This window comes from Perognathus longimembris, chromosome 8, assembly GCF_023159225.1.
Source record: "Perognathus longimembris pacificus isolate PPM17 chromosome 8, ASM2315922v1, whole genome shotgun sequence".
In the NCBI taxonomy this organism is placed as follows: domain Eukaryota; kingdom Metazoa; phylum Chordata; class Mammalia; order Rodentia; family Heteromyidae; genus Perognathus; species Perognathus longimembris.
Window position 1 is genome coordinate 3,850,107 of NC_063168.1, and position 24,423 is coordinate 3,874,529.

A 24,423-nucleotide genomic window follows, 5' to 3' on the forward strand; every position below is an offset into this window, starting at 1 on the left:
GTAGGAAGTACAATGATCATAAACAGAATGGAGGAGTGAGAAGAGACTAGTCACTGAAAACATTGTGTGTGTGTGAGACAGAGACACCACACACACACACACACACACACACACACACACACACACACACACACACACACACAGCCCTTTCAGCACTGTGAGGAACAGCTGTAATTCCAGAATAATAAGACTCAGACTAAACTCCCCAAATACATACATCACCATTTATCTTTTTACATATATCTTCTAACCTTAAAGAAATGTTCACAAATATAACTAACTTATTCCCTCCCCTTCCCTATTTTTTGTCAGTCAGGGGGCTTGAACTCAGGCGCCTGGGCACTATCTCTGAGCTCTTTTGCTCAAGGCCAGTGTTAAATCACTTTGAGCCACAGCGCCACTTCCAGTTTTGGTGAATTGGAGCTAAGCGTCTCATAGACTTTCCTGCCTGGGCTGGCTCCAACCTGCAATCTTCAGATTTCAGCCTCCTAAGTAGCTAGGATTATAGACACATGCCTCCAGGGCCTGGCTTGGGTCCTCTTTTTGAAACTTTCCTCGTAGTCCATGCTATCTGGTGTGCCAGGAAGGATGTTCCAGGTAATCTGTTCAAAGAATTACCCTTACCTGGAACCAAGTCGTATAAATAGTTCTCAAGTTTCATTAACACTGAGTACCGCTAGGGTCACAGACCTGAGCCGCCAGCACCCAGCTCCTTCCCTTTTTTCTTGGTAGTGCTGGGATCCTGGGGAACGCTAGGCCTTGCACTTGGTGGGAAGGCCTTTTTTGCATGGGGATATTTTGAGATAAGAAAGAGTCTTGCTTCCTGCAAGCACGATGCCTCCACCACGATCCACTTGTTTTAGGTTTTCCGTCATAGCTGTACCACCATGCCCAGCTTCCTTCTCCTAGCTTCTTCCCCCATAGAGAAGGAGTCTCAGACTCTTCTGCTGTGGCTAGCCTCCCACACATAGCTGGGATGACAGGAGCACTCAGCTATCAGCTGAGGAAAAGTCTTGTAGATTGTTCTTTCCAGCTGGCCTCAAACCACTCTGTGTCAGTCTTAAAAATAATTAGGACTATAGGCATAAGCTACTAGTAACCAGTTAACATTCCCACGAAAGACACCAACCTGATTATTCCAAATATAGTATCATCCATTTACTTCAGTTTCCAACATTTTAGCCTGTGTCCTACCTACATAGCTGTAAAAATGTTAAGAATTGTTTTAGAGGGCGATGGCTCACCTATGGAACATGTATGAAGCTAATATAAACTTGAAAACTAAGTAGTTTCAAGGATGTCAAGTAATTATTTGGGGCAAAATGAGTAATAATAAAGCACTAACCAATCCCAACAGAAGCAGCACATTTAGTCTTGTCTTTGATTTCCATTCGCACAGCATTTGCAAATTCGTCAGGAGAAAGTCTGGTCTCTGCAAGAATTTCAGTGATGTCCACCAGTGCTTCGTCACAACTGACAGCTTCAATATTATGAGTATAGCTATCAATACAAAGCAGACAGTGAAATCACAACCATAGTTCCCATCCAGTAGATAGATACAAATGTTGCAAAGTAAGCCTTTTCATAATATGTCATGATTTCCTCTCAACCCATTGAAAAACTAACTAAAGTAACAATAGCATTTTAAACAAACTGGCTTAAGTACCAGTATTCAATAATTTGATTTCTTTTTAAGTGGTACTGGGGTTTGAACTCAGGCCTTGTACTTGCTAGACATGTGTTCTTCCACTTGATCCACATAAAAATCTCTATCCATTCAAGAAATGAGTATATTACTTAGGCAACAATAAAGAACAAAACTCTAAGAACAGAAGAAAATAGAAGAAAAACGGATTTCCCCCACCTCTACCCAATTAGAAATTTCAACTGAAACTCTTCAAAAACTGAAATTATATCAGCCAGTAGGTAGCATGAGCAAGTCCTTGTGGCCCAAGGTAAAGGCCAGCATTCTACTCCAGGGAGTTGATAACTCAGAAAATAGGAGCGCCACTGCTCAGCACCATGGCCCGTTTCTTGTCAGCTTTGAGATGGGACTTAACGCCCTTCCTACCTGACAGCACCAGCATTCCACGCTAACTGGTTTACCACTCACCAGTCCTTCCCAGATACATTTTCTTAGTAAAATAAGCTTCCACAAGGAAAGGAACTTACATTATTGCTAGGGAAATCTAGCAGCCATCTACACGTAAGGGATACTGGTATCCAGAATAAAGTGACGTGGAGGTGATAATATAGACAAGGAGTATCAAAGCAGCACCAAGAGCTACAAAGCTTTTGATCTTTTGGGAAATTAATTTTTCCTGGAGTCTAGCTTAGGCTATCATTAATATCACTTGTAGCTGCTTCTGAATTGCCAATGAGTAGTCATGACACAGACTTTATCTGGTCCTTTAAACACAAACCATGCAGTCCACTTGTTAGAGCACAAATGAGGTCAACTAACTAGCCATTTTGAAATAACTGTGAAAGACTAACTCAATGTGTAACAATCTTACAATACAGGTTTCAAAGTATCTAGCTTGTCAACAACCCATCAGCTCCAATTATTTGCTTATTTAATATATGATACAAGATCTCACTATGTAGTTCCTGTTGGTTTTGAAAGCATGAACTTAAGTGATCCTCTAGCTTCAGTTTCTGGAGTAGCTAGGATTACAGTGCATACTACCACATTCAATTCTAGAGTTCTAATTTTAATGAGCAGACAATCACATTTTATATCACCATCAGAAAGCAACTATTAGCAATGCAGCAATGTTCCTTGAGATTGAGGGTCTCAATAACTTAACTGCCTAAAGAAAGAAGACAGTCAAATGTGCACACTGAGGAAAATTGTCCTCATAGAGATGGAGTCTAGCAAAGTAATCCTGATAATGCTCAAAAAATGGAATCATGTTTAACAGTAGATAAAAATAGGATAATCGTCTATATTGTATTCTGTACCTTGCCAATGTTTCATACATTGTTTGTGCAACTTCTTTATATGCATGAAAATCATATGGGACAGCTTGAAGATTAGGACAGAGCTGTTTAGCATGTCCAAAAAACATTCCATTCTTGATGCCAACTTGTCTAAAGAGAAAACAAAACACAGTGAGAGTTATACTGGGAAGTCTTACGCTGAAAACCAAGTATCAAATATGTTGATACCTCCCCATGCCACTAATATACAAGTTCCACTTAACTTTCTTTCTCATTAGGGGTTAATGACAGGCATTAGGAAAACTCACAAGTTTGTTTTCCCCCCCAACGGAAAATAAACAATTGTCTCAGTAATGCAAATGACATGTCTTTGTTGGAATCTGAAGACTTCTCCTAAGGCTTGACCTCTGGCCCCTTTGCAGAGATGCCAGCATGCCATATGCTGGTGATATCACAACCACCACAGAGCAGGAATAGGCTGTCAAAAAAGGTTGGCTTCCCTGGAATACGTGGCGCAGTTTGGCCAGGGTTCATTCCCCCAAAGACAAAGAATATAAACGCAAGAACTACACAAAACAGTGCTATGTGACAAACAGACAAAATGTACTCATCCTATTACCACCCAATTCCCAATTGACCAATTCCATGCTCCTGGAGTGGCTCCACCGTGGTGAGATGCCAACAGCATTGTATATGGTAGGACATCACTCTGGGCGGGAGCCAGGGTTCCACAACTTTGAGGGACCTAATTGAAAATGGTAAATTTTAAATCTACTGTGTGTCTCAATGCCCCACATTACCTTTGAGATTTGGAGCATTCAGCACAAAACTATAATTATGGAATTATACATAATTAGTAAAATTCCATTTTTATCACTCTGTAAAGAATCAAGAAAAAATAGTACAGTGAAAACACAAGCAAAATAAAGCAATGTTTCACCAGATTATATAATAGTACATAGTAGTCATGGTTACTGTATACATCCATTCAATGTTTACTAACTGCTTACTGAGGATGGAGGTGTATTATGTTTAAGAACTGGATACGATAAGTCTCTAATTGCTCAGGGGGTCTTTGGCACTTTCCAAACATCGAGATCACCAGAGAGCCAAGAAGGAAGACCCTTCAAGTTATTCAGAGGTAAATGCAAAAGTCACATTCATTTGTATATAAACAAAAGATAAAAACTATCTCAGTGTAAGTGTGTAGTGAAGACTATCCAACTAAGAAGGGGAAATATGATAGCAAAGGAAGTGGTGATTGATGAGAAGAAAGTTAGTGAAAACAAAACTTTTGTTCATTTATCAAACACTATGTCTCAGGCATTCTCTTTGTTGATAGCTTGAAGCTGGTAAATAAGAGTTCTCATGACAGCATTCACCCAGCAAAAGATAAATTGGTCAATAGGCTTTAATGAACAGGTTGATCCAAGCAGGGAAATTAATACATAATCGGGTATATGTAATCTATATAAATACCATTATATTACTTATATCCTACCTATCTATACATGACTTAGAAGAGTTATCAAAAATGTTTAAAAAATTATTTGAAAATTATTAAAGCAGAAAAATGTCAGTATACCTATTGATGTATTCCTATATATGTGCCAGAGAGGAAAATTAAGAGTGATAGACACTTAAAACGAAAAGGGGAGCAGAGTACACTGAGCTGAAGTTTGGGAACTTAAGATTTATTTCACAGAAACTCAATGTATTGAAACAATGACAAAAATGTCTGGAGTAAATGTGTTCTTCAATAGAGTATGTATGCATTGCTCCCAACCTAAAATCCCATGCAGAATGAATTAACAACAGTGTCATTCCTAAGTACATGAAAAAAATTTTATTCCCTGATTTAAAGTACATCAGAGCACACTATTTATTGCAATATGCTTTGCTAAAGAAATATTCCTTATATTGTGTAAGATAACACATACATACAACTCAGCCATCAAGTGTATTACTGCCCACTCATCACAGTATCATTAAGTAACAGTATTAAAGAGTCCTTATAAAAGCATTTAAAAATAGAGGCTTGAAAATTATTAAAGAAATCTAGAATTCTAGAGGATATGCTTATCATTATCTATTTATACATGAACTAATCTCACTTTATCTATAAGCTTGCTTTTTATAGTAAGCATGAGTAAAACTATTATAAATAATGTACACTGCAATCTCCATATGAATATTCCACTTTTGTGATTTCTAGCATGTCATACTCATGTTTCATCCAATGTTGGCTCCATTAAGTCTATTCAAAACTCATGAGCTAGTTAGGGTGTGACTAAAGTGGTAGAGACCTTCCCAACAACTTCAAAGCTATGAATTCAATTCATTTTCCAGTGCCACCAAATAAGTAAGAAACTGCACAGAACACACAGAACCAGGATGATAATCTACATCATCTACCGTTCTCTAACAATTATACTTGTTTTAAACAAAAATCTTCACAGAAGGAAAATGTTATCTGTTGGGGACACGCACACAGAATGATTTTCTATATGTCTCAGATGAGAGTAGCTTTCTACATAATGGCAAACTACAATTAAAATACCATCGCCCTGAACTGTGGGTTTATTTAGTTTTTTTATAACTTACACTCAAATTCATCTTCATCTCTGGATTTTGTTAAAATTAACACTTGTCATTTAACTGGTTAGGCAGTTAATGGCTTCTCACATGGTACTTGGCATTCATACAATCAACGAATTATTTTGTAGGGCCTTCAGCTTGACTAACGCCACGTGTGTCAACACAAATGCAACCGCCAAAGGCCTAGAACCCAGACACCCAGTAAGGCTGCTGAAATCCAAATCCGGAACTGAAAATGCTTCTACATTTGGGACTGCTTTGGGATTTCCCAAAGAACATTCATCTTTGGGGTGCTGGTGTTGAGGGAAGCAACACGGCAAAAGGAGCAACACTCCAATATGTATTTCTAGGCATCATCACACACTTAGACACCGACAACTGGCAGCTGTCAAGTCATGAATAACAAAGTGGGTAAAGGCTAGCCTACTGAGTGCCGCACAACTCAGTTCTGAACACCTGTGCTAAGAAAAAAGTAGTATCAACAATCATAAATACATTTGTGTCTCAAGCACTTTATTATTAAAGTAAGTTTCAGTTGTTTGGATACATTACCAATTGGCAATGAAAAAGGTTAAAACAGTTTTGTTACTGGGAAAAGGTCTAAGTCAAGTGGGGAGAAAAAGTATGGAATGTCATCAATGGGAAGGAATTTAACAGTGCTGATTATGCATATTTGAACATTTTGACTTAATTTTTTAAAAATAAGACTAGAAACAAAGCTTAAACTATTCTGATGTTATAGTAGCTCAAATATTGTTTGTTCAGACAACACTAGTCTGACCGAGACAGGCCTACATGAAGACCAAACTTGATAAAAGACTACATCTTCTTTACTGAATAAAATATACCAACCATATGTGTTGTAAAGGTAAAAAAAGTTCCATTATCAGGAAAGAAATTGTCTAATCACATAATTATTAATCTCTACTTTTAGAACATTATAATTGTTGCTTAAATGATATATTTTCTTTAAGTATGAGAAACATGAGTATTTCTTCTTGTATTAAAACATGAGTGCTTATTTCTTCTTGAATTAAAACAGCCAATTAAAATAAGGGTTTAAAGTTATTGTTAAGATAACAACTTAAAACACCAAATTGTTGCTAACAAGTTGATGATACTCTGATCAATGCTAGGTTAGATTATTATTTATGATGGTATCAAATTACTTACTGATATTTTAAAAGGCAATTCAATTTTAACACAAAAACCACCAATTATCAATTTTGTGTTATAGGAATTTTTTTAAATTTCCTATAAAGTGTAATTTGTACTAATAAAAAATTTAATGATATCTAATAATGAGATCAGAATATTTAGATTCTATTTCATTCAAGACCTCACTCAAGAGCATTCTAACTTAATTTCATGCTCAAAAGACATGAAAACAACACTATTTATTTCCATTTTTACTAAAGGACCTGTAAGTTTGTAAGGCTACTAAAATTACTTACTGGAGGAGCAAATGAGGGGATTGAGGGCAAAAACATCTTGTTTCCAAAACATGTTTGTGACATATTATAATCACAGGCCTGCCTGATATTCTTTCACAGGATATAAAAATAATGAGTAATTTAGTTTAAGAATTGTATCACAACTTCTACGTACCTGGCTTCATAACTACAAGAAGCAATTTCAGCCTTTGACAAAACAGAATCAATTCCATTTGTTTGTGCAGAATCTTGATTCTCCCACATTGATAAATCTGGTATATCTGCTTTAAAATAACATAATAAAATTTAGTGATTACACATATGTTAACTGACTTTCCGTAACTTTTATCCAAGAAATTTGTTTCCCATTATTTTCATTTCATAAATTCCAAACCTAATCATCTCCATATTATTTCCTTATTTAAAAGAAAACTCTAATATGGTTTGCTTCCATTATATTCTTCTTCAGCAGTCACATGAAAACATATCACAATAAATTCAAAGTGTCGTGTTTTAGTAATAGGAAATTTTTTTAAGCACACCAAAAGTTAAACATAAGATATCTTGTTAATACATAAGTCCCTTAAATTGGAAAAGGATGCAAAGTGTTGGGGAGATGAACCCCCTCCTAAGGCCTCACAAGGACTCTGTAGTGGGGAAAAGTTAATAGAAAACACAAAACTCTCTTAAATGCTCTTTGCTGTTTCCTGAAAGAACTATGTGCAGAATTTGTTAGCTAACTAACATGTTCAATACATGTATTTCTAGTGGCCATTTGATCAAATAATAATTTAGCTGGTCACATATCACAAAGAAGATACTCTTACACATCCTAAATGTAAGTTGTTTTTTTTCTTTTAGACACCTATCAGGTGAAAAGAGCTTGATAATGTTATTTCCTCTTTCAGTTAATTCTACTTTTGGCTTAACAATGAGTATTCAATTAAAACACCTAAATTCAAGTGCAATCAGACAGTCAATTACTTTACAGAGCACAACTCTAACTAAATAGAATATAGCTCACTACTTTAATATCCAAACCAAATTTACTACTTGACACAATATAAAAGCACATGGTCTAGACAGCTATATACCATTTAACTTCCTTTGTCATTTTTGGCTTCTCTAGTAATTGAATAGGAAAAAATAAATCTTTCCTCTTAGGCCTTGAAATAAACAATACCATTAGGTTCTAAGAATATGCTGTAAAAAAAAAAAAATACGACATTCTAAAAACACAATCTCAGTCATTTCTCTACTATATGAACAAAAATACCAGTAGTAAAACAAACACAAAATATACCACTTCAGCTAATTGTAGACAAACCTATTCTGATTGTACTCTAACAATACAAAGCTAACAAACCCACCATTTTGCATTTGGTTTAAGAGACTGTTCCAAGAAAAATCAGCCAAGTTAGTGCACCACCATACAAACATGGGAAAGTATCTGGCTTCAAGGGCTAAAAAAATGTTCTCATTTAATCAGTAATGATTACTATCATTCACCTAACTATGCAAACCATACAGATATTTCTAGACTCCAACATACAAGAAGTCAAACTAAAAACTGGCAGCTAAGTAGGGTCGATCCTACTTACACCAAAAAATAAAAACAGCCGAGTATGTAATGTGAGCTATGTTTTATGATAAAATGTGAATAGTATATGCCACTGTTAAAAACAAGACAGAAAGCCAAGCAGATTACCCATTGTGTCTGTACTAGTCCACTATTCTAATGTATTAAGAATTTCAGGATTATCAGTAACACAGTCCTAAAAGGGTGCTACTAGATAAGGAAAAAAAAAAAAAAGGTGTGGACACTTGCACAGCCACAATCAACTGCCTTTCAAAGATAAAACCATGACTTGTGCTTTAAGTCAGGGAGTTATATGACCTTTATATTTGAAAGGCTAGTTAAGATTCTCCTCTGGAAATTACAGGATGCTCATGCTTGAGGCGCAGCAGGGTGTATAGTCCATGCGCCCCCAATGCTCTGGCCTGAGAGGGAGCACCATGGTGTTCCTCTTCACTGGGCTGGCTGACCTGTTCCACAGTGCAGCAGAGTGCGTGGGTCCCTCCACCAGCGGAGTGAGTTGCTTCATGTGAGATTCAGGGAAATGCAGGGACAGACTGTCCTCACTGGAGGGCAAAGTAGAGAACTGCTGATCAAAACTTGACAAACTAGACGGGCACATGGAGAATGTGGAGGAACGGTTGGAGAAATCAGAGGCCAGGACCCAAGTCTGTGAAAAAGAAATCGCTGAGAATAAATCTATGACTAATACGATTTTAAAAACTTGTTCTTTAGAATGAAAACTGAAGTTGTTGAGAGGACAGAAAACGACTGCACCCTGGGAATCTGGGAAGGGGTAAAAGGCCCCAAGCATGAGTTCTGGAGTAGCAACGGTTCCAGATCATCAATGAGAACTGCGGAGTACGGCTCAGGAAGCAGCATCCACAGGAAGTCATGGATGGGAAGATCCCCTGGTCCCACTGGTCTAGGGAGGCTCTCAATGAGAATTCAGAAACCAAAGTTTCTAAAAAGGTCTTAAGATGCTTATTTGTCCTGATGTCCTAACTGGACACACAAGCCAAACATTAGAACTGACTTATTTAAAGCTAGTACGCAGAAGCCAAAGATTCTAATTTCGAAACTGATCAATGTTTATTTTTGATGCCATATCTAATAATGACACAGAGAAAGAAAGATTGGGAAAGAGGAACAAAGTCACTAGGAAAAACAAGTTCTGAGCACAAGTTGTAAACAAACCATATAATAAAGAAAAACCTATGTCTTTCATATGTAGCAAATATTTTAGTAAGGCCTTAATGGTTAGAAGGCTTAGGATATAAAAAATAAATGACCAAGTTAAAGTACAATATCAAAGTATTGCAGTTCACTTTTCCAGTGAGAGGAAATTTACATATCCTAATATTTGCCTCTGGTGTGCTACCCCCACTTAGAGGTAAAGGGGGTATGAATTTTTAAAGTTCATTAAAACTTAGTGAAAACCCATGACTACAGAGATGAAGAAAACTAACCAATGACAACATTCTATTAATGAATTATTTATGGCCAGACAGTGATGGAAAGAAAGACAAAGAGGACCAGCTGCCTGCTTGCTATACCAAAGGAACGTGTGCCTGCTGAGATCAAAATCTAGATGCAGACTGTTGAACTAAAAGGTATGTGTAGCAAACTCAGACTCCACCCACCAGAGACAGAGCACAGAATAATTAAAAGATAATAGTGAGCAAATATACCTTGGATGTTTTTTCTTCTTTCAACACTCATTTGGTGTATGTAGTATTAGGCATTTTCTTAAGTTACTTATTTTTGTTTTCTACAAGAACTGAAGATTTTATCATCTTGTAAAGCACAGAAGTAACAGCCTACAAAACCACACTAAACACTTACACCATATCACAAAACAACTAAGCTTCAACAATTTCCATAGTAACTAAACCAAAATCTGCTCATCACAAAATTCTCGAACCTCAAAAACCTCTGGAAGGACTTAATAGCCAAGAAAGTCTTAGAAAACTGAGAAAACATGTACAATAAATATAAATGTGTATGTACAATTACTTTCTTTCATATTTATCCCATGTAATCAGATGATTACAACCAACAGAAAGATTACTTAATACCCCAAAAATAATCTTTGGGGATTCTGATAATTTTCCTTTTGCCTCAGTTGAGGTATTTTCTAAAACAAGCCCAATGTTCTACAACTAACAAGAAAACAGAAATAATTGGGACAGAAATCAAACTGCATGCCTTTATCCTTCTATAGTATAGGTACTATATGGCTAATATGTTTTCAAAAAGAATTTCTGTAAAAACACTCAAGAGGGGCTGAGAATGTGGTTTAGCAGTAGAGTGTATGAAGCCCTGGGCTCGATTCCTTAGCACCAAATACACAAAAAAGTGGTGCTGTTGCTCAAGTGGTTAAAATCAAATTAGCCTTGAGCAAAAAGAAGTTCAGAGACAGTGCCCAGGGCCCTGCATTCAAGCCCTGGGACTGGAAAAAAAAATTGAAGAAACAGTGTTTTCTATAAAAATAAGAGGAAAGTGATTAGCAAGAAATAATAAACTAAAATAAATTTAAAAATAAAAATTTAAAAATGACATTGTAGGCATGTTTGATAATTTTCAATGCCTTGGCATTTCCCAGCCAACTTATTGGCACAGCAGTAGAAAAAATACATGAAATCGTGGAAAGTATTAGTAATTAGTATAACATGATGTGTGTTGCTCCCCACCCCCTGGCTTCCCTTTGGTGTTGATCCTGCAGGCCTTGACCTCAGGGGCACAGACACTGTCCCTGAACTTTATTCTTTTCCCTCAAGGTTAGTGTCCTCCTGCTTGCTTGAGCTTTGACTTCTAGGTTGTTAGTGGTTATTTGGAGATACGAGTCTCCTGGACTTTCCTGAACGGGCGGGCTTCCAATCATCATCCTCAGATCTCAGCCTCCTGATAGCAAGGATTACAGGCTAAGCCACTGGCAACCAAAAGACTTTTGTTTCTTATTATCTAAAAAGTTCAAATCAAAAAAATATTTCTCATGAAACAGATTTAGTAAAAGATATGGGGAGTGATTACTGGTATTTACAGTCTTATTCTAAATCAAATTCTAGTCTCCCCCCCCCGGCTGTGCCCCACCCTCTTGCGTGAGGGGAGGGGAAAGGACAGGTTTCCATTGCTGTGCTGCACAGGCTGGCCTCTAGCTCACATTCCACTCCCCCGACCTTCTGAGGAGGCACCACTACAGGGCCAGAGCACTGTGCCTTCAGATCTACTGTTTCCTAGGTCACTTTCTTAGGCTGATTCATACAGGCACGAATGTAATTAACTCTCAAGCACAGATAAGGCTTCTATAAAATAATTTTAATCACCAAAGTCAATTTACATAAATCAAGCTTATCACACTTAAAAATAAAAAACACTCCTTACTCTGTTCCAGCAAAATGTCACCATCTACTTCAACAAAGCAAAACTACAAAGCAGTCATCTGTTCAGATTCTTATTTCAAGATGTTATGAACATCCTTAGAACATCTGAATGAGAAACCATATTACTACAATTCTGCTTTCGTTTCTATAAGAACAATACCAAAAGCAAAATCCAGAAGTGATCTGTAGGAGCACTATTGACTTTAAAGAGCTCATCTGTACCTGCTTTGCCTTTCTGGATTTTATTCTGGTAATACTGCCACTCCAGCTGGGGGTTAGTGCCAGGACGTAAAGGTGCCCTTCCCGTGCCTCTGTTACTTGTAACAGCTACTGGTTTACCTGTGAAGAAAAGATTAAATTATTTCTATATCTAAGTACACAGCAATGTTAAAAACATATAAAAATCTTTCTCAATGAATATTTAATGACTTTTTATACTTATTAAGTATTAAAACAAGTGAATACTTTTAAAACATTATCATTCAAATAAACATCATCTAAGTTTCTCAGACCCCTACCCTCCAAAAAAGTAAACTACTTTTGAGTTTTGATATGTTTCTTCCATCTAAAAGTTGCAGCATCACTTGAAGGTTTTCTGTGGTTTTTTTGTTTTATTTCTTACATTAAAAAATACAAAATGCAGCCAGGCGCCAGTGGCTCACGCCTATTATATTCTAGCTACTCAGGAGGCTGAGATCTGAGGATCAAGGTTCAAAGCCAGCTGGGCCAGGAATGTCTGTGAGACTCTTATCTCCAATTAACCACCAGAAAACTAGAAGCAGTGCTGTGGCTCAAGTGGTAGAGCACTAGCCTTGAGCTGAAGAGCTCAGAGACAGCACTCCAGGCCTGGAGTTGAAGCCCCATGACCAACCAGAAACCACCACCAAAAACAACAATTCAGATCCTAGATTGGGAGAGATAGGAAGATAAAACTAAGTAAAGAGACTCCTTTGTGTTTCTGTAATCTGAGGTAGGTTAGATATCAACATCTATCTTTCAAGTGACAGCAAGAGAAATACAATTAAAATGATTAGAAATCATAATCTGACTTACGACATAACCAAACACGAGTAATGTATTCCGTCAGTTTTTGCTTTAGCTAGAAAATTGTTTTCATTTCCTTTTGTGTATGAGTGTTAAGTTGCATGATGACCATATGGTATGAAGCAATAACATAGATAATAAATACATACTTAGTGAATGTATTTGTTGTGAGAACAAAAACTAAAACAGGTGAGACCTGTGGTGGGGCACAAGCTTATCGTGCGCAAAGCTCAACACCAAAAAGAATCACAAGAAAACCATGGTACATGAAGAACTTACCACTAACAGACCAAAATCAATTTTTAACATTCTAAAACCTCACTTCAGGTTGAACCAGCAACTATGTTAGACACAAATAAGGCCCTTGTATTAATCTAGCTCATTCTATAGCATAGTGATTCTTTACATAAGCAAAAAAAGTAACTCTAAAAGGAATATATTTGTATCTCTTTCAGGAAGATACCTACAGAAAAAGCTAATGTTGTTAAATAGAATGACCAGTATGTAAATAAATGAAATTTCATTAAAATCAAGACTGTTTGTTATATGTATGAAAATGTCATAATGGCTGGATGCTGGTGGTTCACAATTGTAATCCTAGTTACTCAGGAGGCTAAGATCTGAGGATCACAGCTCAAAGCTAGCTCCAGCAGCCAAGTCCATGGGACTCGTAGCCACTAAACTACTCAGAAGAGGCTGGAAGTGGCACTGTGGCTCAAGCAGTAGAGAGCTAGCCTTGAACACAAAAAGGCTCAGGGACAGCACCCAGGCCCAGAGTTCAAGTCCCAGCACTAGCAAAAAGAAGAAAAAGATAGGAGGGAGGAAGAGAGGGAGGGAGGGGGAAGGGAAGGAGGGAAGGGAGGAAGGAAAGGAGGGAGGAAGGGAGGGAGGGAGGGAGGGAGGGAGGGAGGGAGGGAGGGAGGGAGGGTCGGTATATAATTAAGTTCATAAAAATGTATAAAAAAACAAATACTATCAAGGTGACAACATATTTAAGCAATACTCAAAAACTTAATCTACAACTATGATGGTCCATTTGTATCAGGGCAGCTAAACAAGTTATTTGCCACAAGAAAGCACGACTCAAGTTTGAAAACCAAGACTATGATAAAAATTCCATTAACAGTAAAAAAAATCTAGAAAATTTCCAATACAGGTCAGTTCCTGTGTATATTAAATGTCAGTTAACATATGCCTGAGCAAAGATGAGTGTTTTTCCTGAAAGTCATAATTAGAGGGAGAAATGGGTTTTTTTTTGTTGCTAAATTTCCATATACCTTTCTTCATAATGGAGTCCAGAAAAATTGGGAGCAGAAACTGATTTTGCCAACAAAAGTCAAAATCAATGTTTTTCAAAGAATATTTCATTATCCATTAGGAAATATATGCATACCAATTTATCAGTTTTCTTAAAACATAAACAAGAATACAGACCTTTCAGATCTGGTCTATTTCGTATACCCACTGATACAAAGAAGCAATCCATATCAACATGCATTATACAGCTCTGATGTCTGGGTGAACTCAATACTGACATATCTCCTAGAAAGAAAGAAAAAAGAACATTCAAACTGCAAACCAGTTTTTCATATTAAAAACTTAGGCCTACTAAACTGTAGACCTCATTTTAAAAAATGTTTACAAGGAGAAATATGTTACACTATGGCTATACCCAAATTAGTAAAATTTCATTTTAGGCTGTTAAATTCAAATTAAATTTTAAAAATAATCTTAAATCAATTGTGATGTCGTATTATCTAATCTTTAGTCTAAAAAGTGTAATTTTCATTTTGTCAAAAAGTTTATCTTAAAATCATTTCAATAGTTAAGCATGTGTTTCCATGCATTTGGTACAGGAGCTATGTGACTTGACTGCTATTCCATGCAGTTTATATACCTTAGTTGGATAAAATAACAATTTAAAAGGCTAATTACTCACAGTCAATGTATCAGGTTAACAAAGGTTGATTTATCTAAATTCTCACAACACTATGGAGGAGTTAACCCTACTGTCCACATTTTACAGATCAATAATCAGCTTTAAGTCATGTAACTAAGTGAGTGCCCAAGCTGGGATTTAACCCACAGGCTAATTTCGGTCTACAAACTGAGGAGATATACTTAGCTTAGGAAAAAAAATCTCTAAAACAAAAATGTATGTACAAATGGAATTTTTCTCATGCCATTAGGTATTACTAAAAATCAGCTCTGCAAGAGATAAATTACATTTAAGGAAATAAAAGACAACGGCTTTTGGTCACCCAAGCTACACATTCATTAGGGATATTTTAATCCTATTATTAAGGTTAAATATTACGATTACTATTTCATGATATGATTTTTGTTGGTTCTCGAAAATGTTGCAGATTCTAAAAGAATTCCCAGCTTGTAAGAGGCTCTGATTTTACCAAATTTTTCTCTGATAAATTTAATTTAGCCTTTAGAATAGCTTTAAAAAAATTTTTAAATGGTGGTATAGGGTTTGAACTCAGGACCTTGAGCGGCCATCCCAGCCTTATTATAGGTTTTATTTAAAAGCTTAGATTTATCCTCCAAGACCTGGGTTACTACATTTATCAAACTGTGAGGTGGCAACATTCATCTACTTTTCTTTTTCCTTTTTGTTATATATATAGTTCGGGTTTTTTGGTGCCAGTCCTGGGGTTTGAACTCAGGGGCTGGGCATTGTACCTGAGCTTTTTTGCCCAAGGCTAGTACTCTGCCACTTTGAGCCACAGCCCTAGTTCGGGCTTTCTGGTAGCTCATTTGAAATAAGAGTTTCATACACTTTCCTGCTCGGGCTGGCTTTGAACCTTGATCTTCAGATCTCAGCCTCCTGAGTAGCTAATATTACAGGTGTGAGCCACAGATTTCTACTTATAATTATATGCAAGATAGCAAACTTTTGTCCGTATTATTTTTCTCAAGCCTTCAACTCCTGAGGCAAACACCATTAATTTCTATCACTTCTCTGTAGAGAGGAAAACAACCTTGTCCATGGTGGTGCTGCACACAAGACACAGGCAGCAACTGGATTCAACATAAGTTATCTAACTCCAAATTCACACTTAGAGCTTCCCTTGCCAAGATCTAAGGTATCTTGTCTTAAGAAATAGTTTATAAAATAAATCTTAGCAATTACAATTCCACTGTATGAAAGTATAACCATAAGCAACTCAAAATTATCTTAAACATTCAAGGAATACAGAATTCATAAACCCATATCTACAAATATTTTCACATAATATAAAGATTTTCCATTTTATTGCCAACATAGAACTAATTCATAATAGTTCTTTAATGCTTTTAGAATGAGCTTTAGATTACAAAACCAAGACATAAGCATAAATACCTGTAACATTATTCTGAGATATTCATAAAGACCAAAATAGCATTTGAACTTAAAACATGTAATAATAATAAACAGTAAAATATAAAAACAAAACAGCAACAGAAACAGTAGCAGCAAAAACAAAAATTTATGTGAAGAGGTCCTGAAACTCTCTAGGACAGAATCATCAGCTTCTCTCTGTGTCTCAGTGTCCGCAGCCATAAATTATATGTTAATATAACATACTCTCTGACTTCACTACCAAAACACAAAAGAACAGCAGCCAGCTACTGTCAGTTTAGTAATAAAAATGCAGTTAAGCAATCTACTTAGATGTGAAAGTCTCACTAAAAGTTTACCACTCTTAAGTACAATTTAGATGTTAGTTATATAATTGTAATTATATAACCAGTCGAATTAATTATATAACCATACAATTATATAATTGTAATAATATGGTTATATATAATTATATACTTACATTTACTAAATAATTTTTTTCTTACAGAAGATTAAGCACTGAGTATAAAACACTAGTTTACATAGATCAAAACTTCAACAACTCATACAGTCTAAATGAGGACTCACGACCATGTTACCATTTAAATGACTTAATATTTTCACTTAGCCACAAATCTAACTCTTTTAAAAGTCAGTAAGAAGGCTTTCTATAATCTATTATAATTACTGTAATTTACATAACCTGGCATTCCTAAAGACTCCCCTGAGAATATGAATCAAAATACCAGTGAAAACATAAAAATGACATAAACATAACTATTTAATGAAGCAATTTTAGTATCTACCTGTGTCAGTTACAACAAGGGCAGACCTGCATGTTTTCATTTTTTTTAACTTTTCCCTTCCTGGAAAGATACCATTACTTTGTCTTTGTAGGGTATTGACAAACTCAGTCAATTCACACTTCCACGTTGATATATGATGCAGTCTTGAATGAGAATAGAAATCTGAAATAAAATTGCAGTCTGAAGGCTTGGACGGCACTGAAGGTGCTGCCTTGCTATGAGTAGGTACTAAAGAAGTGCTTTTTGTGCTTGAAGGCCCCTGAACAGTGGAATGGTGAGCACCGTTGATTTTAGTGTTACTGTGCAAAGGTGGTAAGTGAGAATTAGTTCTGTGTGGACTCCGCAAAACATCTGTATTTCTGGTGCTTTGTTGCAACTGCTGTAGCATGCAGTCTCTGAAGTCAGTGTCACTCTTCTCAGCTCTCTGCTCCTCGTGGGCAGAGTCTGGAGAAAGCCTGCTGGCAATACTGTTGCCCATCGGCATCAAGCAATCCTGTGTCTTTAAGGCACCATTAGAGCTATGAGTGTGTCCATTAAAAATGGCAGCACTGCCTCGGGAATATGAAATTCCATTTTGTTTCCTTCCTGGAAGCGTCTGTTCTAGATCCACAAAACCAAAATCATTATTTGCATCTTCTTCATTCCAAGTGTTCATTCCATTGACTTTGACTTCGTTTTCAGTCTCAATCTTCTTAATTATGTGATTTCTAAATAAAGAAAAAATTTAAGTTAATAATGTCTGAACCAAAAAGTTAAAATACAAGCTTTATATTCTTTTTGTTGGTCAAACCTAAGTATTAAATGTTTCTAATTACTTTTCCCACAAAAAAATTAATCAGAACCTAAAAATTATATAAATACCTAGTTCCAAAACCACGATTCTTGCATTTATTTTCTATACTTATTCATCTAAGTAACTTCAAAAAGATGGGTAAAACCTCTCTCTAAATGAATACTTATTCTTTATTTTACAAGTGTTTTTATGTAAGCTCCTGTCTACTACATTAAACCCAAAACTACAGAGTTCTGAGGTCAATAAATCTTAGGCCAAAAACTAAATTAAACACACTAACAAGGTTTAAACTATTGTACTAGTCAATAGGAACCAAGTATGCGTGTGTATGCAGGGGCTAACATGATTGAAAACTTACACCAGAAAAATGAAGACATTTACCTTATTGAAAAAAAATTATTTTTAAGAAAAGCATATTTAGATGCTAGACAATCTGGAGCAGGTTTCTTGATGAAAGGATTTACAAATGCAGGACCTATAAAAATGTTATACGAAGGCTGGGAGTATGGCCTAGTGGCAAGAGCGCTTGCCTCATATACATGAAGCCCTGGGTTCGATTCCTCAGCACCACATATATAGAAAAGGCCAGAAGAGGCGCTGTGGCTCAAGTGGCAGAGTGCTAGCCTTGAGCAAAAAGAAGCCAGCGACAGTGCTCCGGCCCTGAGTCCAAGCCCCAGGACTGGCCAAAAAAAAAAAAAAAGTTATACTAGTCTCATATCCTGGCTCCTCTAGATGTTTTCTTAGTAACTAAAAAAAAAAATTCATTTCTTCTCACAAAACTCACGTAATAAAAACAAAAGTCTGGATTGTAATGATAATTCATTCCATTAAGAAAGGTCCACAGCATTAACCCAACAACAGTTCAAGCACCAAATGAAAAGATGCCATACACAGCACAAGAGCACAGGAGATTACCAATAGGTTTAACCAGGCTTTGTCTAAAATTCTTATCCCAATTCTAGCTTGGTATAACAGAATGACTGTCTGACTACAATAGAAAAATCACACAAGTCAGGCACAAAACACTGCTACCAATTTCTGGGTTGGTTGAGGTTCTGGCTAATAACCACATCATGAAATTATTTATGACAGACAATTCTGACCAAACTAACCCTCCAGATCATCATGCCGGTGAAAAAGAAAAAAGAAGGCAAATTAGAAATGATTCAAGGAAGGCAAGGAAATTTACTTGGTTAACATGCCAAAGAAATCCTGCTCCTTAATATAATGAGAAAGCAAAGAAGCAAAACACAGCATAAGAGCACTTTCAAAGAAATTTGTAAAATGTATTGATTATAACAATCCCTCTAACAACAATAAAACAAGTGGTATCAGTCAGAAAAGTCTTGATTCTAGTTTTGTGTCAAAAACATTAAGCAATATATGTAACAGAAACACATAAACTGGCAATGAAATTTGTGTTACATATATGTCTAATGTTTATTTATGCTAAATACATTCTTTCTGCATCTGTTTCCCAGGCCAGAAAATTAACATTTAAAAAAATTACTGGGCTAGAAATATATGTTCATAAATCAAGAGCATACTTATATGTTTGTATTAAGAAGTAAAATCTATTAGGATAATTCTTCCTAAAATTATGAAAAGAAAATTTGAAAATACACATATCTATTTTTTACATTTATTACTGTAGGTTAAAAAAAGATTTTGCGGGCTGGGGATATGGCCTAGTGGCAAGAGAGCTTGCCTCGTATACATGAGGCCCTGGGTTCAATTCTCCAGCACCACATATACAGAAAACGGCCAGAAGTGGCGCTGTGGCTCAAGTGGCAGAGTGCTAGCCTTGAGCAAAAAGAAGCCAGGGACAGTGTTCAGGCCCTGAGTTCAAGGCCCAGGACTGGCCAAAAAAAAAAAAAAAAGATTTTGCATTCTTTGGAAAGATTTTATGTTACTTTCAATGTCCTTTGACAGTATTTTAACAATGAAAACTTTTAACTATAGAAAAATTTAATAAGCATATAACTAAATACAAATTTAAAAATAAGTAAAAACAACAAAATTATAGAAGGTAGTGATTTCAAATCCTCAAGTTAACTAAGACGCCTCATTTCTTAAAAAAAAGGCATATCAACTCCCAATGCAAGCAATTTAATAAAACATGGGATTAATGACAAGGAACTACCTGATATACAAGTTAAGACAAAACAGCAATTAGCTATGAAACCTATTTACCAAGGAATACTGTCATAAAGCTGAAATCAAAATATCTTTCTTAAATCACTCACATGTAAAAGTCTAAATTCACTCCCAAATGAGTAATACCAACAAAATTCCCACTGGTATAATATATATATAAAATATATATAAATATATATGTATATATAATTTTTTTTGCCAGTCTTGGGGCTTGAACTCAGGATGTGAGCACTGTCCCTGTCTTCTTTTTGCTCAAGGCCAGCACTCTGCCACTTAAGCCACAGCGCCACTTCTGGCCTTTTCTATATATGTGGTGCTGAGGAATTGAACCTAGGGCTTCATGTGTGTGAGACAAGCACTCTTGCCACTAGGCCATATTCCCAGGCCCTGGTATAAAATATATGAATTTAGAATTATAGATATGGATTTTGAAGTTGTCTAAACATGGAGCACAAGAGTACATCTGGTATAAAGTTCAGTTTTTGAAAAAGCAGGAAAAATTTTACTAAGAATCTAAGACCAATTAGAATCTACTACGATGAGATAAATAATATTTTACTCATGAAACTTTAATTACATAAACAGATAATTAGCGTGAAGACGTCTACATACATACTTCAACATGTTTACTATAAGCAAACAGCCAATTTCTGTTGTTTCTATTTTCAATAAAAGAGGTCACTGTTAAAATATCAGTTTTATCATCCTCCCAAAGTAGACCCACTTACACCCTGTCGTTGAGCTGTTTGGCTCTATTGCTTGGGCCAGGCATGGGGTCCTCAGGTTTGCATACAGGATTAAAGTTGAGACCTCTTTGTGCACTGGATTGCTTGGTGTACAGCTGATAGGGAATGTAGGACAGGAGTCGTCCAGCTTTGATGCTAAAACATTAACAAAAACACACCAATTTAGAATTCCAAAAAATCATGAAATTTCATACTTGAAAAGAAACAGATCTGGAATTTTATAAACAAGACCATGAAACAGGAGATACACATCAACCATTAGCTGGATTAGTCAATATCAATATTTATTAATCTTCATGACTACTATTTACTGCTACTCTTTGTGAGAATTATTGAGACTTTCTCAAATTCTATCTCACATATTAAGCTTTTTCAGGACAAGTAAAAGTTAATAACAATTCATGTGAGGTATACAACTTTGAAAAACTAAAATAAAAAATATAGGACAAAACAAAGAATCTCAATTTTAAATATAATAAATAACTGCACTACTTGAATCAGGATTTTTAGAGACAAGAAATTTGAAGACATGGACTAAAATCCAAGGTAACACCATAATGTAATGCCAGATGGTAGTGTCATTCCTTTTGTATTTAAACTAAAATCAATTTGATTAAGCTCTCTCAAAGTGATTTTTGCTGGCTAATAAACTGAGTTACATATGGCTATAGATCTTTAAAAAATGCCATTTTGTTTCAAAATTTAAAATGACCAACTAATATACTTTACTTACTCAAACAACCAAGGAGTTAGGTGAGTTTTGTTTTGTTTCGTTTTTAATATTGGGAAAACTTCAGGTTTGTAATGGGATTTTTTTGGTTTTGGCAGTGTTGAAGTTTAGATTCAGTCGAGCTGGCTAAGGCGCTCTCCCACCCTAGCTGGGACCATTTACGCTTTTCTTATTTTGACAATAGGGCACCACACTACTGCACGGGGCGAGCCTGGGCCACAATGCTTCTATTTATGCTTCTGCACAGCAGGGATGACAGATACTCAGCCACCATGTCTGGCTTGCCTGAGCTACAGCACTTAAGCCTCTTTTTTAAACCTAATATACATACTCAGTCATCCCTTAAAATTATTTAGGAAAACAGCAAACCGGCAAAAAATATTTCTTCTCTCAAAAATACACAATTTTTCCAGGTGTCGGCTCACACCTGAAACCCTAGCTAGCTACTCAGGAGGCTGAGATCTGAAGACCATGGCTCAAAGCCAGCCTGGGATGGAAAGTTCATGGGACTCCAAATAATCACAGAAAAGGCCAGAAATGGTGCTGTGGCTCAAGTGGTAGAGTGCTAGCCTTGAGCAAAAGGAACCCAGGGACAGCAAGCACCCAGGCCCAGAGCTCAAGCCCCAGGATCAGCAAAAAATAAAAATTCCAACATTTATATTTTTATAAAAAGCATTACAAGTTAAAAAACAAAACAAGAAACAAACAAACAACCCAGGTGCTGGTAGTCCTCCCCTTTAATCCTAAGTATTCAGGAGGCGAGATCCGAGGATTGCGGCTCCAAGACAATCCAGGCAGCAAAGTCCACAAGTCTCCTATCTCCAATAAACTACACAGAAAAGGCTGGAAGTGGTGCTGTGGCTCAGGGACTTCCAGCCTCAGGACCAGCAAAAAGGGGCAAAAAAAAGAGAAATGACTACTAAATTCTAATTACATTGCACTTGCAAGTCAAGCCGACACTCATTTTGAACTGAACTACCTCCCAGCCCAGAAGTGACTGAATTCTTACAGAAGGAACAGTCAACAATAGTGAATAGAGGAATCTGGGGGGACTTAAGAATGTAAAGGGCTTTAATGTGACACAAAGAAGGAACAGTGAGAAATGAGTGCTTGTGGCAAAGTGTCAAGTTTCCCACTTTGCTTGCACCTTGCTCATCTCTCCTATCTTACTGATACTCCAGAAACTGATGGAGACCTCTCCCCGTGGCCATCCTCTCTGGGTTTTGTTGGTTTTTTTAAGTCAGAAAGATTACTTTTCTGCCAGTCAATCACAGGAGCTGAAGAAGGGAGGAGGTGACATAGAGACTTTCAATTTAGAAAACCATGTAAAAGTGATGAGTTGTTAAAATATAAGGTGGATGATGAGGGAAAAAACAAGGAGTAGAGTAAGAGCTGTTTACATCTCATCTTGGAGCCTGCTTCCTTTCTATAAAGTCAACATTTTTCAGTCCTGGGATTCCATGCGGATAACTTTATCTAGTACAAATTACATGCAGCTGTAATAAAAAAAAAATAGGGCCAAGTATCTATGTTCTTATTACTTTACAGTGAGGATTTAATTTCAGCACATGGACAACTGAGGAACACACAACACAGCGCATATGTATTAGCCTTCTTTAAAAAATGAGGACATTACACTCTGAAGGACTGAATAAAGTTTCTAAATACAGACTGTAGAGATAGAGACACAAGTGCTGAATCTGGATATGAGCTCGAAGTCTTTTCTGCTACTTCTCACTGTAGTTCTATGTACTTCATAGGATTGAGCAATAAATACTACTACATCTGTGAAATAGCTGACAGAAAGTGTCAGAGAAAGCCACACTTAAAGACAAAAAGCTTACATATATATACAGTCTTAGAGACATTATTTTAGTTTGTGTCACAAGTATCTCACTATAAAATCTGTCCATGCTCTCCTATATTGGTTATAGTTTATGCTTTATTTTATGTTAATATTTTTATAATCTCTTAAAAATTGAGTAATCTGTCATACATGCTGTATGTACCACTTCAAACTATAAATCACTTAAGTTTGGGCTCATTACCAAGGATCCAAATTATATGTATATATTAAATTTACAAAGTTAATATAAATGACCACTATTAATTTACATTTATCATTTGCAAACCAACAACCAAGAAGCCACAGTATGATTAGCAATGACTAATAATCAGCTGGTCACAATGGTTCACACACACACACACACACACACACACACACACACACAAAATAGCTACTTGGGAGGCTGAAGATCACTAATAATCAGCTGGTCACAGGTGTGTGTATGTGTATATATACATATACATATATATATATATGATAGCTACTTGGGAGGCTGAGGAGGATCACTGTCCAGGGCCAGACTGGTAAGTGGAAAAACAGGAGAATCAAGGTACAGGATGTCCTAAGGGACAAAAAAAAAAAAAAAGCTACTCTGTTTGAAAAATAGCAAAAGCTAAATGGGCTAGGGACATACTTTTAAGTGGTAGAATACTTCTCTAGTAAGCAGAAGCTGTCAGGTTGAAATCTGCAAAAATACGAAATTTAGAAACTGGTGTGGTTTTACACACTGGTAATCCTTGCACTCAAGATACAGAAGCAAGGAGACTGCAACCAGCTTTAGGTACATAGTGAGATCTTGTCGCTAAAGAAATGGCTGGTTTTACTAAGCACTCCTGGCTCACCCCTATAAGCCTAGGTATTCTGGAAGCTGAGATCTGAGGATCACAGTCTGAAGGCAGACCAAGCAAGAAAGTCTACAGGACTATGTCCACTTAACTACCAAACAAACCTGAAGTGAAGCTGTGGCTAAGGTGGTAGAGTGCTAGTCCTGAGCAAAAAATCTCAGACAGTGCCTAACCCCCGAGTTCAAGCCCCAG

The 24,423-nt window shown here is 36.4% G+C and overlaps 1 protein-coding gene across 7 annotated transcripts in view; it reads right to left on the reverse strand.

The window, feature by feature from the left end:
- Rev1 (REV1 DNA directed polymerase) overlaps positions 1 to 24,423 on the reverse strand; it is a 72,848-nt gene that overhangs the window by 15,176 nt on the left and 33,249 nt on the right. For 4 of the 7 annotated variants that reach the window (XR_007211814.1, XM_048352389.1, XM_048352387.1 and 1 more), the window contains 7 exons: positions 20,793 to 20,945; positions 17,115 to 17,821; positions 14,412 to 14,519; positions 12,156 to 12,272; positions 7,150 to 7,258; positions 2,965 to 3,093; positions 1,346 to 1,500 (listed from right to left, as the gene is read on the reverse strand). Coding sequence is in view for 6 of the 7 variants with exons in the window: in XM_048352389.1 (XP_048208346.1) it covers positions 1,346 to 1,500; positions 2,965 to 3,093; positions 7,150 to 7,258; positions 12,156 to 12,272; positions 14,412 to 14,519; positions 17,115 to 17,821; positions 20,793 to 20,945 (1,478 nt within the window). In the remaining variant the exon portion in view is untranslated. Of the gene's footprint in view, positions 1 to 1,345; positions 1,501 to 2,964; positions 3,094 to 3,562; positions 4,191 to 7,149; positions 7,259 to 9,020; positions 10,413 to 12,155; positions 12,273 to 14,411; positions 14,520 to 17,114; positions 17,822 to 20,792; positions 20,946 to 24,423 lie in introns of those variants that run through there. The other 3 variants (XM_048352390.1, XM_048352391.1, XM_048352392.1) reach the window with 3 other exon arrangements.